The sequence below is a fragment of the Mycetomoellerius zeteki genome, unplaced genomic scaffold, assembly GCF_001594055.1.
Source record: "Mycetomoellerius zeteki isolate Tzet28-1 unplaced genomic scaffold, Tzet1.0 scaffold108, whole genome shotgun sequence".
In the NCBI taxonomy this organism is placed as follows: domain Eukaryota; kingdom Metazoa; phylum Arthropoda; class Insecta; order Hymenoptera; family Formicidae; genus Mycetomoellerius; species Mycetomoellerius zeteki.
Window position 1 is genome coordinate 938,910 of NW_017255996.1, and position 13,615 is coordinate 952,524.

General features: G+C 36.4%; 1 protein-coding gene across 1 annotated transcript in view; it reads right to left on the reverse strand.

Annotated features, from left to right (window-relative positions):
* Nucleotides 1–13,615, reverse strand: part of Sox102F (transcription factor Sox102F) — a 189,019-nt gene that overhangs the window by 37,854 nt on the left and 137,550 nt on the right. The window contains exon 4 of the mRNA XM_018452120.1: nt 4,300–5,031. Within this exon, the coding sequence (XP_018307622.1) occupies nt 4,300–5,031 (732 nt within the window). The remainder of the gene's footprint in view (nt 1–4,299; nt 5,032–13,615) is intronic.

The following is a 13,615-nucleotide window of genomic DNA, read 5'->3' on the forward strand; positions in this document are numbered from 1 at the left end:
TGTATTTTAAAACAGAAAAATGTGTGAGATATAGAATGAAATTTTTAATATTTTTTCTCAGCTGTCAATTCGTGAAATAATTATGAGATTACAGTCCGTTTAATTTCACCGCAAAAAATTAAACGGACGATGATACTTGAATATTTTCTGAGTGTTTAAATCTATCTTGTTTAGTCGGCAGTCAGCGAAAATGCGCATCCGGTTTCACGAAAAGCCTTAATTCCACGCGAACTTTCTTTAGCGTGACAATAATGATGTGAGTTCGGCGACAGATTTCGTTCATGTTTAACAATTTAAAAAATAAAAAGCCTTCTGTTATTATTATCGCATGCTAAGATATTCAAAGGGCTTAATTTCGTGCGCGAGCCAAGATAAATGATCGCTCGTCTCTTTTGTTCTATTCTCTGCATACGCAACTCGCTCTTGTCTACGCAGACTAACGGACGCGAGAATGTATGATAAATTGATAGCACACGGATTGTAGATGAAATCAATAAGAATAAAGAGGTCTTTTCGCATTTTTTATCGCCGAAGATCGAACATGAAATCTTCATGGGAGATCTTTTAATTCGATTTATAGCAGCGCTTCATCAAAATTATTAATATCGTTAAGTATAACTGTCGATAATTAGATGTCTAAGTTATTAAGCGTCACGATCGATGTCGTTACTAGCTCATTATCTTGTAATATATATATATAAATCACCAAGTTATTTATGTATCTATCAATCTTTTATCTCGGCTTCTCTCTGCCGCAAAATAGAAGTGTCTTAACTTCACGATAAAATCAGCAAATTTAACAATGTCAACTTAACTGCTGTATCTCTAAATTCCTATTTGCTAAAAAGAATTATTCTACGTTTTTGTAAATCGAGTCGATTATTTTAATAGCATTACACTGTTTAGCTGACTATCGACAAAAATTTCTGTCGACGTCGTTTTGCCCTCCGACATTGGAAATATCAGAAGTTTTTATGTATCAAAGTTATCGCCGGTCCATAATGCGACGTGGTTTCTTCACGGGGGTTTTTATCCAATACCTACTATATTTAGAATAGCTGAGAGCTAATATATATGCCCGATATTTTCGTCTACTCTATAACTCTTCTCGCATCTCCGAATGCTCGTACGTGCTCATAATACGATTCGCGCGCGATACGTCAGTAGTGCATATATGATGCATGAATTCGAGACGCTTTATGTAACAATGTTGTTACAGTTGTTTGTACGTCCTGCTGAGCAAATTTGCACGAGTTCAAAGTACCTCCAAACCGTGTCGATTTCCTCGAAACTCGTATGACACATTGGAATTATCTTCGCGACATTCCAAGTAAACAACGAATTAAATTATTAATGATTAAAATCTAGCTTAAAAATAAATTGATAGAACTATACTGGAAACAAATTAATTACACTTGGTATTAAATGTTACACATACATTGTTCCAGCGTGATAAGAAATTCGTGAGTATTAGCCGTATATTTTTAAATCGAATCCATGCTATTTCGATGTACGCTAAGTCAAATTGAATGTGCTCCAAAAAGAAGATAAACGTCAACGTAAGTGCATGTTGTACTGTTGGCTGAATTTTTGAAGAATCTTGGCCAGCCGTCTGCTCGATGTGGGCAGCAGACTGGCACAGTTCTGTGCTACCACTTCTCCACGCTGCCAAGTTCACTCGTTTACTTTCAATGACTACATGTCAACATAAGACATTGCGTTACACATCTAGCTTGAGGGAAGACACTTTTTGCAGAAATTTTTGTTATTCTATTGTTGCCTGTTCTTCGTGTAATATTGCTAGGTGTTATTTTGCGCGAATCATAACGCAATACACTTTTTGTGTCAATAATAAGTCTTAAAAAAAATAACACGAATAGAAAATTCATAACAATTTGAAGAAAATATTTGCGTAAACGTTTCATTAAATCAGTAATTTCTAATTTCAATATCAATCAATGCGTCATTAGTATGTTGTAGAATAATCGTGAAACGCAAAAATATAATTTTATAGTAACATCGTAGCGTTATCGTACCATCTTGTATGACGCACAATCATAATTATACACATTTAGATTCCGTATTCTCGATTCTGTGTGAACAATTTACCGAATAAAGAAAAAAAATTATGCAAACAAATTAATTCATTGAAAGACTTGATTATCTAAAGTGGTTATTATCGACGCAAAATAATCGTTTGAAAAATATATGTCAATCTCCATATACGAATATTGTCCCACGGATTATCCGGAATTGATTAAGATGCTGCGTTCCGATTATTCACTGTCAATACCGAAAATTTGCATATAATATATATTATATATGTGCACTATAAATTTTCAGCACTGGTAGTGAATATAAGAACGCAGTCTTTGTATCATATAATAAATTTAAATATTGTTATGGATTAAAACGAAAAAATTAAACTGTATCTATCAATGTAAGATGTACTAACATTAAATAACTGATATAGATTATTGCTATGTAAAGAACATATTATTATATTGAGCAGTCTAGTAAATTAATAAAAGCTTTTTTATAAATCAAAGAACGATATAATTATTAAGACTGTAGATATAAATTAGCGCTATTAATTAAAAACCCTCAATGTTGATTAATTTTTTAAGAACTTACGAGATCAGATAAATGTGAATATTATATTTAGATTAATTATTAGAGACTACAAAATACAATGATTTTCATTAAATTAAAACTATTTCAGAATATACCTATTATACCAAAACCGAAAATTGATTTAAAAAATTTTGTATTTGACAATAATTGTTTCGAATTATATTCTATTGTGGTATGTTTTACGATATAATGCTTTTTGTTCCAGAATTACTAGTCATTGTCAACTGACTGTACGGCAATAGAGATCCATTTCAAGAGACCGCTAGGTTGACCTTATGGTTTCGGGACAATAGTCTCTTTTAGGTCCCGCCCGATCGTTAGTTGCATGTTACTATATCCGAGATACCAGGCCTTGAGAATGTTGAGGCAAGAAACGACACAGTAGTCTTTTCTTTCAGAAAACAAAATTATAGCTGACGCCCTAATTTCCGGCGATAACAACGGATGATGGAGAATGTGAAATATCGCGTTGTAAGCTGTGTTCGAAGAATATCAATAATGTTATGAGCTAAACACTAAAATTTGAACACTCAACTTCCATAGAAAAAAATTTTATACTTTTTTCAAATATGAATGTATATATAACTATATTTATCTGATTGAAAAATATATCGTACAAAACGTAATATCGTATAAAACAAAACGTACTTGCTATGTGTACCAAGATGTTCCCCTATTGAATTGCTGCAAGTGCTCTAAAAATGGTAAATTTTATTGTGACTATATAAATTTTATTGTGACTGATACAGTAACTATAGCATATCAACTTGTTTGACCGATAAATAACAATTTGCAACTGATTTTGCGATTAGCTCCTCGTTATAAAATCGAGATTAAATTTAAATAAGTATTTGTATATGCTTCGATTATATGTATAAGTCGGCAATTAGTTGCGAAAGCAAAAATTATAGGCACTCGTAATAAAGTTGCAAAAAGCAACATCCGTCTCTGATTTACCATTATATTATATTAATCAGTTATGTAAAGTGGGAGAGATACGATAACCTCGGCGACACGGTGGCGCATTATGAGGCAGATATTGCAACAGAGTAGTGCACTGTTACAATGTCGATCGAACACGGCATCGAATAATTAACATACACAAGTTGCATAAGAGTCGCTTATCGAGATACGTCGCATGGATTACACGAATCGTAACGGAGTCTAAACGATCAGCAAAATTGGAAGAAGTTCTCAAACGGCACACTGTTCTCATTTCCTGTTATTTGCGGGATACTTCCTGACCGCGTTAATAGCAACCGGATCGATATTAAACGGAAGATAGTCAAAATGACAATTGAAAGATCTATATTAAAAGTATATATATATATATATAGAGAGAGAGAGAGAGAGAGAGAAGCGATCTCTTTCCTTGTTTTTTGCATTTCATGTACATAATAATTTTAAATAATGAACATATTTTTTTTTGACAAGCAAATTTGCTAGACACCCCATAGAATAAAAAACTATTAACAAGTAAATTAACTAATATTCGCGAACGTGTTTACTTAAAAAACTATTGAATCTATTTCTTTATTCATTATTTGATAGTCAAATGATAAATCGATAGTCCTTTTTTTATTGTTTCAAACAATTTAAAATAGGAAGTAGTGAGTCTTATTTTGCTCTAATCCTCTATTTCAATATCTGATCACCTGGACTAACCTATGTGCATTGTGACCGGTTGGCGTGGAAGAGAGCGGCGGGGGTGTCCGCCTGGTATTGGTAGTATCGTCCTGGATAGACAAGGATTCGCTGTTCATCTTGCACGTTAGTCTTTTAAGAACGTCGTCCATGGACCTTTTACTGCCTGCAACGGTGGTACCACTGCCGTTATTGTTGTTGTTATTCTGCGTGACGCTGTTGTTGTTGTTATTGTGATGTGGATGATGGGGGTAATAGGGATCGACGGAAAGGAGGGTGGGTGGCGATCCGCACTCCGAGGAGCTCGCCGGTTCCAGTGCACCTCCCGACGACGACGACGTGTTCGTATGGTGATGATGGTGGTGGTGATGGTGATGGTGGTGATGATGAGGATGATACGGTGCGAGGGTCTCTTGGCTCGACAGGAACAACAGCCTCTGTCGCTTGGCCGTCCGCAAGGAATTCAATGAAGGCGACGGCGAGTCGCGTAGATCCGGCTCGCTGGTAGTCGCCGGCGATGAACAGCCGGAGGACTCGCACTCGCCGCCTCTCTGATGGGAGTAGCACTCCTCGATGTCGACGGGGGTGGTGGCACCCTCCTCACCGACGACGACGGCTGCCTCGCCACCGGAACCGGCCACCGGCGAGGTAGTGTCCTCCTCCTCCTCGTTGGCGCCTGCCACTGTACCCGCACCGCCCCCGCCTTCCGATAGCTTCGTTGGTGGCGACTTCCTCTTTGAGGACATCCTCAGTCTGCAACACAAGCGTAACGGGAGACTGCTGAGTGTTTTTTTTGTCTTTTTGCTTTCTCTTTTTTTATTTTTCTTGCATCGGCGTACTCAATTGGGATGTGTATCGTGGAGGAAGAGCGAAAAAAAAGAGCGGGGGAGGAATATCAGCGTTGGAAATCTTCATATATTCTCTATATGCTTGATGATACGATTCGCTTTTTCTTACGTGTATCGTGAAAAGATTACTTAAAATGTCGCAGAACTCATTTACGTTGTGTTGATTACTGCGGTTTATCCAGTTTGCTGGCAGCACGAAAGAGTAGTGGAGGGTACAATTTCAGCATCATCTAGAGGAGGATCGTACGAGCGAGCGATGGAACGACGTCGCTCCTTACGTCACCCGGTCGCCCCCGGCAGGCGCGACGTCTAAACTATCTGCCATCTGGCGCGGAGTTAATTTAGACACGGACTAGCCCAAGTTCGTCCATTCATTTCCGTCTACAAATTACCAAATCTAAATCCAAATCGCGCGATCGATCGGCCGTCTGTTGGCTCGACGGCAGCGGTGGTGTCTCGTCGCCGATATCGACACGCGGACAAGTGGAGGAACGTTAAGTTACGTAACTGAACGCGAGACGTAATTATCGGGCGGGAATTATTGTTGCGCTGTCGTGTCGCAACAATCTCTCTCCATTAATCGAACGAGATTCCATTAATCGACTGACCGAGAACGCGCGGGAGACGCAACGAAGACGAGAAGAAAGAAAGAGAGAAAGCGAAAGAGAAAGAGAACTATACGTTAGCCGCGATTATCTTCTGCTGGCGAACGCGAGTGAGGTTGTGAGGTCAGGAACAAACGCAGTTCACGATTTCGTTGATCGACACCCGATGAAAAGCGGAACGAGCCTTAACCGCATTTCCGGCGACACGCAGGCTTCGACGTTTTTCGTTTCCGAAAGTAATCTACTCGATGGAACAAATTAATGACTGTAAATCCCCGGTCTTGAAATTTTTCGAAATAATTTTTTCCACTAAGTAAAAAGAAGCGCCAACTATTATACAGTCATCATTTGCATTAGATGTTGAAATAGTAATTCTATATATATTTATTTTAAATACATTTACCTCAAATATGTATGACTGTGCGTCTATTATTTTTGGACTTGCAACACAATCAAACTGAAATAATAATAATAATAGTAATAATAATAATTGTTTTCCTCTCCCTTCAAATCGTGTTTTAATTTTCGAATCTATACGGCGTATGTCGCGTCAAGCAAGTAAAAAAATGTGCATTAATCTGTATTAAAAAATCGAGCATTTTATCCAGTAGTGTGTCAATGATTTCTCTCATTAACGCGCTTGACCTACATTTTTGAGCTGCACGATTAATGTATAGAGGTAAGGTCCATTACACATATATATATGTCAAAGATAATGACTTTTAGACGTAAACGACTTTTCAACTGGAGGATGCGAGTTTTACACATCGCTTTGCGTTCAAAATCGTCCCCTGTGATGTGTATAATTACAAGGGGAGATTTATTACTGCGCGTTTACGCAGACATTTGTTAGTCACATAATAGAGAACGATTTACGGTGCTGAGAGAATGCCGCGCGCATCTTCTCGGAACATGAAAGCGATGTATCATAAAGTTATGAAATATATAATGACATCGACTGTCATCGGCCATTTCGCTTTAGGCACCACTAACTGTATCGCGGGGATAAAGATAATATTTATATAGTGCATCACTCGAAATGTATGCAATCCTCCTCCCCCAAGATATATATATATATATGTAGATTGATCGATCAATTCTTCAAGAGAGACAGATTAAATATAAACTGCGTTTGCGTTGCTAAATAAGACGTGTAACAATTCTGACAAAATATATATTTGTCTAAAAATACATTTATATATCGAATATTAAGAAAGGAAGTATATATTATATTAAGATAATGATATATGTATTTTAGTAAAATTAGAATTTATATTATTTTATATAATATTAATTATATATTAAAATAATAATAATAACATTAATACATGATAAATAAGAATTAGTATATAATCATATATTAAGAAAAAGAGAGAAAGTATCATAAGATTTTAAATGGAATTGTTTCTAATAGTTGGCACAAAGATTTTCGTTCCTGCGATCCAATTTACGACAAAGATAATATTTATGAAGATAAAGATAATATTTGTATGCGAGATGCGTTGCGTAAGGGCATCAGGAATCTGCGTAATTTCCTTCTACGATATCTAGATCGAACGAGCGAATCTTTTCACAAAGATCGAATCATTGTGGAGAGCCAGATATAATGTCAGTATTATAATATTCAATATAAATATTTTTAATTGGCAAAGCGTCTTTATAATTATAAAGACCTGCCAAACACTTCATCATATAAACCGAGGAAAAAGCATCTATGCTAAAATAATTTCAATAATTATAATATCAAAGATGATAGTAATATTATTTACGAAAATAAGAAGCACCTTTTCTTGAAATAACAAAAGATCACATCGTCCCTTAATCGTCGCGCGCCAAATCATCACACCAGAAGCGTGTTATCAAGAAGGTCAGGATTATAACATCGGCGTCTCTGCTCGTGCTCGATACGCATTATGCCGCAACCTATTATGCGAACCGCACACAAGAAAAACATCGAGCGGACAGTGGGGATGCCGATAATGGGCCAGTGCTGCTATGTGTCGCATACGTATATTATAATTCGTTACAATGATGAACATTGTCTGCGCTGCACGCGCGCGCCTCCAGCGTATTTTTTACGCGCACATGCTCGCGCGATACGCCTGCGAGGGAATGCTGTATGCACGCGCACGATGCGCATGCACACGTGTGCACTCGCGCGAATCGCGAGTCGTGGCGGATCGGGGCTCGTCGAGGGCCACGTGCTCCGTTTACTACGAGCGCATGTGTCGTAAACGTGATGCTTCGAACGACCGCTACGAGTGATACTAACGCGGGGTCTACAATAGAAGTTGTAGCGGTCGTAGAGTCTCAAGTCGTAGAAAATTAACCAATCACAGTCGAATGTGAGAAGAATAATCGGCTATGATTGGTCAATTTTCTACGACTTAAGACTCTACGACCGCTACGACTTCTATTGTAGACTCCCCATAAGGCAGTGCTGGGATTTAGTCGAACACTTCGGCTGATTTTCGGTTTAGTTCCTGCCCCTTACTTCACCAACCCGCGCGCACTCTAAATGCCGATCGGCATAAGGGGTAGAAACCAAGCTGAAAATCGGCTGAAATGTTCAATTAAATCTCAGCACTGGTACTAAGGGATTACAACGAGTGCGAGATCGATAAATGCAATCTATCACATTTTCTGCGCGACTCGCGTCCTATTTCATTGTTAGGAAGATCTAGAGATCTCCTCAAGTAAAAGATTGGATACTATACATTGGTCCGTCATATTTTTCAAAACCTACTTAAGATATAAATGAGATAGATCATGCATCTGTCTCATTCTATTTTAAGCAGAATTAAGATAGAATGGGATAGATTATGTATCTGTGTATCTCATTGTCTTAAGCAGATCTTGAAAAATATGGTGGACCACACATATGGTGTCCAATCTCTTGCTTGAGGCTCTCTAGGAAGATCTATTTATTTTACGATTAGCTTGACAATCGCTCACCGTATGATCCCGCGCGATAGGACATAGCCGGGGAAAGCCGAATTGCTTCTTTCCAACGTATCCGAGTTTATAAAGAATTCGATATCTATTCTCAGGAATATGTAGATAAATATATAATACATGTACTGAATTACTGACTTACGTTTGCAAGCCGTTTTGATAAAAGGAACTTAAATCCAAGAATCCTATTTCTTCATCAACACATAACAGAAAATGTCAAGTGTTTTAATTAAAGAGCTATTTCTGGTTTTTGTAAACTGTAATTATCTTTTATGAAAAGAACTTTTTAACCCGCCGGAGCTGATGTCAAAATCTGCAACATAGTTATTGACTCTGTAAGACTCATTTAATTGATATAAAAGACACTAATTAATTTCAAGGAACTACAATGACATAATTCGTATAAAGAAAAATTAATATTAAATATGTTTTAATAAAAACAATTCAAATTTGCAGATGTAACATAAAGAAAGTTAAATTGTGTAACATTTTTTTACAAAGAAAAGTTATAATTGGATCCAATAGATTCATCGTGTGTGTTAGAGTTCCGGAGAGTTAATAAAGACAAGAGAAAAACGGACTGGATTTTACGAGACTTATATCATTAGTAATTTTCTCAAAATTAAACTTAAGTTTGACGGACGCGCTAAAAATAAGCGGCCCGACATGTATATTTAGCGAAGATATGTTGACAGCATAACTACGCACGATAGATAATAATCTCGTAAGTCACGATTGTCAATCGTGGCAGCAATCAGTCAGTGTGCAAACGTCCGGCGATCGGGCGAGGAAATCTTGCTGAGACCATTGCTCTCCCTCCCGGCGCCTCGCTACTCACGGACGTACTCCGACTTTATAGCGTCGGTTTTCTATTTCTATTGTCTACGTGTCTCCCGACATTGTACGCGTATACGTGTACATGTGCACGCGCGACTGCCGGCGCGTCGTCGCACGGCTCTTCGTTGTTACGGCGCACTCACCGCGCCCTCGGTACGCGAAGTATTTCTGGCCCTAGACTTCCCGCCCGGCATAATTACTTCGCGAAGCGTACAGATTCGCGACTATAGCCCCGACTGTCGAGGAGACCGAACAAAAAGCGCGCGCGCCTGCGGCACGTCCACGGAAGAAATATTTTTAACCGCCAGATGCCATCGTGTCCGGCCGACTGAAATCACAGACGAGGATAGCGAGAGATCATCAACGCCGGTGACAGTGCAGGAACGCGCGGGTGGTAGATCTCCCCTCCTCCCCTTCTCACGGGAGCACTATCGTGTCGGATTGAATAAGCAAAAAGAGAAAGAAAAAATGATTTGCACGATCGGAAATATAGTCGGAGAGAAAGGTGTATTCGAATTCGGAGCGAGATCTCATCTCGAGATTCGTAACAAACGGATCAGAAAAAAAAAGATCAATTCAGTTCAAAGTTCGCACGTACCAATTCGCGAACAAGATCGCGTGTTATATTCGATGATAAGAGGTCGACAATCTCGACCGTCGACATCGATAGAACATAAGCTTGTATTTGATTGCGGATAACGAGATAAATCTTTGAGCGTTCTAAGTACTCTCTCGCACCCACGTAATATCCATTCATTCATTTACTGATTCATTAAGTCCGTAAGATGAGTAATTACGCAAGCACATTTCTTGTTTCTCTTTCTTCTTTGCGTGCACGTAAACCATAGTGATTTCGCACCGCGCGTGTCGCGATTATTACAAATTGATAATTTTGTCGTCAACGAGTCTTTTTAACTGCACCTCGATTAAGTTTTAATATATAGTATATTTTATTATCGTAAAAAGATTCTTAATTAAAATAAATAAAAAATTTCACTAATTACTAAAAGTATTTATTTATTATTTATAAATATATATATATATATTCATATTATTTGTAATGTATGATACTCCATAACTTTAAAACAATGATACATAAATGTTACCCTCATTCTACAATTACGTAAACGTAGTTGTAAAAATTATCAATCACAGCCAAATATTGTCCTTATATTCGACTGTGTGATTGGTCAATTCTTACAATCACTTACAACTACGCTTACGCAATTGTAGAATGGGCGATGACAACTAAAGCTCTCGTGAGGCCGGCTATAGCATGACTTAATAGCGTTTAAATTAATCTAACTGTGACTATCGCGTGCAAATCGTAAAATTACGTATTTTTAATTATATAATAAACTCACCGAAGAGCCCGATATAATTATCTGCGCTTCATACTAGCTTTAATCACCATGCTTCGCTTATCAAAAAAGGTCGAACATCTCAGTCATTACAGTTACTCCCCAGATAAAATATCATTGAAACCAATGTTATGACTGTATTATGTCTTCGTATCATACAAAGTGCTTCGAAAAAGAGAGAATTAACTTTGTAAAATATATATCTTAACTTATACATATTCTTTCCTTAAAAAACAAAATCATCGTTGATATGAAATAATTATTTATGACAAATTCAGATAATTTTACTTTGAAAAGAAAGATTGAGTTTAATGTATTTTATACTAAAAAAAAATAAAGAACTTGTAGAAAGATGAATTAAAAAAGACAGAGTTAGTAAATCAAATGGTGAGTGAAAAAATATGCTGATAATTATAGTACAGTTGCTAATTTATTACATTATTATCATGTCTCGAATAACACCAATTTTAGCTCATATTTCTAGCATTTTATATTTTAATAGAAACTTGTTTTTTAATATATAATACGCGTACGAGTTTTATATTGGTTTCATACTGTATACAGAGTTCAATTTAATTAATTTAATTTATGGCGCATGCGTGTAGTAAACGAGATAAAAATATTTTACGACCATTTTTTTTGTGGCTTTTTCCTCGCCGGTCGTGATCGATCGGAACGTACAATGACCAGAAACACACGTATATTCACGCATAGCGACACCCGTGTAAGCGAGCGTAAGCGTGTGAGTCGACGCTTGACTTTCTATTAGTGGCACAATAGGAACCTAGTTTTTTTAAGGGATGCGGCATCTGTTCGGGCTCAAGTAGCAAAGCTAGGGTGGCGTTCTAGTGCTAGGGTGGGAAAGTTGGCTCGATACCGCGAGCTACAACTTCCGTCAGCACGCACGCAAATAGGACGGACGAGGAATCTGTTTCGAGTAGTCCGGTGTGGGAAACAGTCGACGAGATTTCTGGAGAATAGTCCATTAGATATACCATATGAATTGAAGGCAATTTAATTAAGAACTTTACAAATGCGTCCGTAATAATAATACTGGATTCAACTAAATAGTTGCTTTCTGTTTTCACACAAGTGATACTGAGTCTAAAGTTATGTGAGTATTTCATATACTCAGATAATGACGTCATTACTTGTTTACTTTGGTGACAAAGTTATCGCTTAATACAGATTTATAAACCTCACTCTTTTATGTTATAGCGTTTTCGAATAGAGTGGGTTTGAACCTAACCTGGGTCGGATCCATGATGTCACATGCTTTACTTTGATTTCTGATTGAACGAGATTATGATATTCTCGGGTCAAACATGAGTTAACCGAACCGGGTCGGGTTCAAATCCACTCCATTCGAAAACGCTATTAGTTAACAAAATTCACAAGTAAAGCACACGATTTTAAGCTTGTGTAGATTATAAGTAAAAAATTGTCAGAATGAAAAGGAACGCGCATTTAACTAAGTTATGATATCACAGATGAGAGTTATCTAAGTTTGGTGTAAATGAAAAATAACTAATATATATTATATATTAGTATATGTATCTACATATTGTTGCTGCAATCTAAATAAAAAAATGCCATAATAGTTTAAGTAGATTTTAGAATAAAAAAGAATTAAAATATGTACAGTGTATCTAAAAATAGTAAAGAATTTATAAAAATGTTAATCAGTCAGATATCTACACCACCTCTATAATATTAACACAGAAAATCACACTTTTTACGATTTAGGAATAAAATTATCTTTGGTTATAACAAATGTCACAGCCGAGGTTACAGTATTAAAATAAATATAGTGTAATTAAATAAATAAAATATTATTAAGATTTGCGTGTTGAGTTGAATGTAATAAATTAGTAAAGTATTAATCAAATGTTATATTACATCATATAATTATATTAGTTAACGTATTAAACAAAAGCGAGCAAATCTGAGCAGACCGTAATTATACTACGGCGTAGTATATAAAAATTCATTTATATCTTGTACTTTGTGGAGAAGCAGCCACAAAGTACCGGGAGCATTATAATTAAGTCGTTCAGGGTATGATTATATGATACGGTGAAGAAAGAAAACGCGCGTTATTGATTAATTTTATACCACTAGCCTGCGAACCTTGAAAGGTACAATGGCGATAAGAGACCATTAATATATGACAATGCTGAGTCTTCTTTTTTTCATTATTTGTTCATACATTTTCGGAAACTGCCGTAAGACAGATACGAAGGAGAACACACAATCCTGCGATATACATATACAATATACAAGCTTTCATGATAAAACTGACATTGAATTACTTCACAATTCATGTTACACTGATACATCAATAACAACATTAATATTCAACATTGATATTATGTTAAGACGAATTTCGTAATACATTCACGAAAAGTTTTGTTATAAAAATGTAATAAGAAAATATGAGAAAAAGTAGAACTAAAAATGTGAAAAGAAATAGACAAAAATAATAAAAATGAAATAAGAGCAATGTAAAATCGAGAAGATAAAAGATAAGAAAAACTTAAATCGTCAGCCAATATATCATATTAATCGATATTTCTCTTGTAAAGTATTATTACGATTCCATTAATATCTCAATAATATTGGGATAATAATAATACTTAATATTAATCTTAATAATAGGGCAGTAACAATAAGAGAAATATCTACAGTCAATACAGTCAATACAGAGAAATCAATCAGTTATCTTATTTCC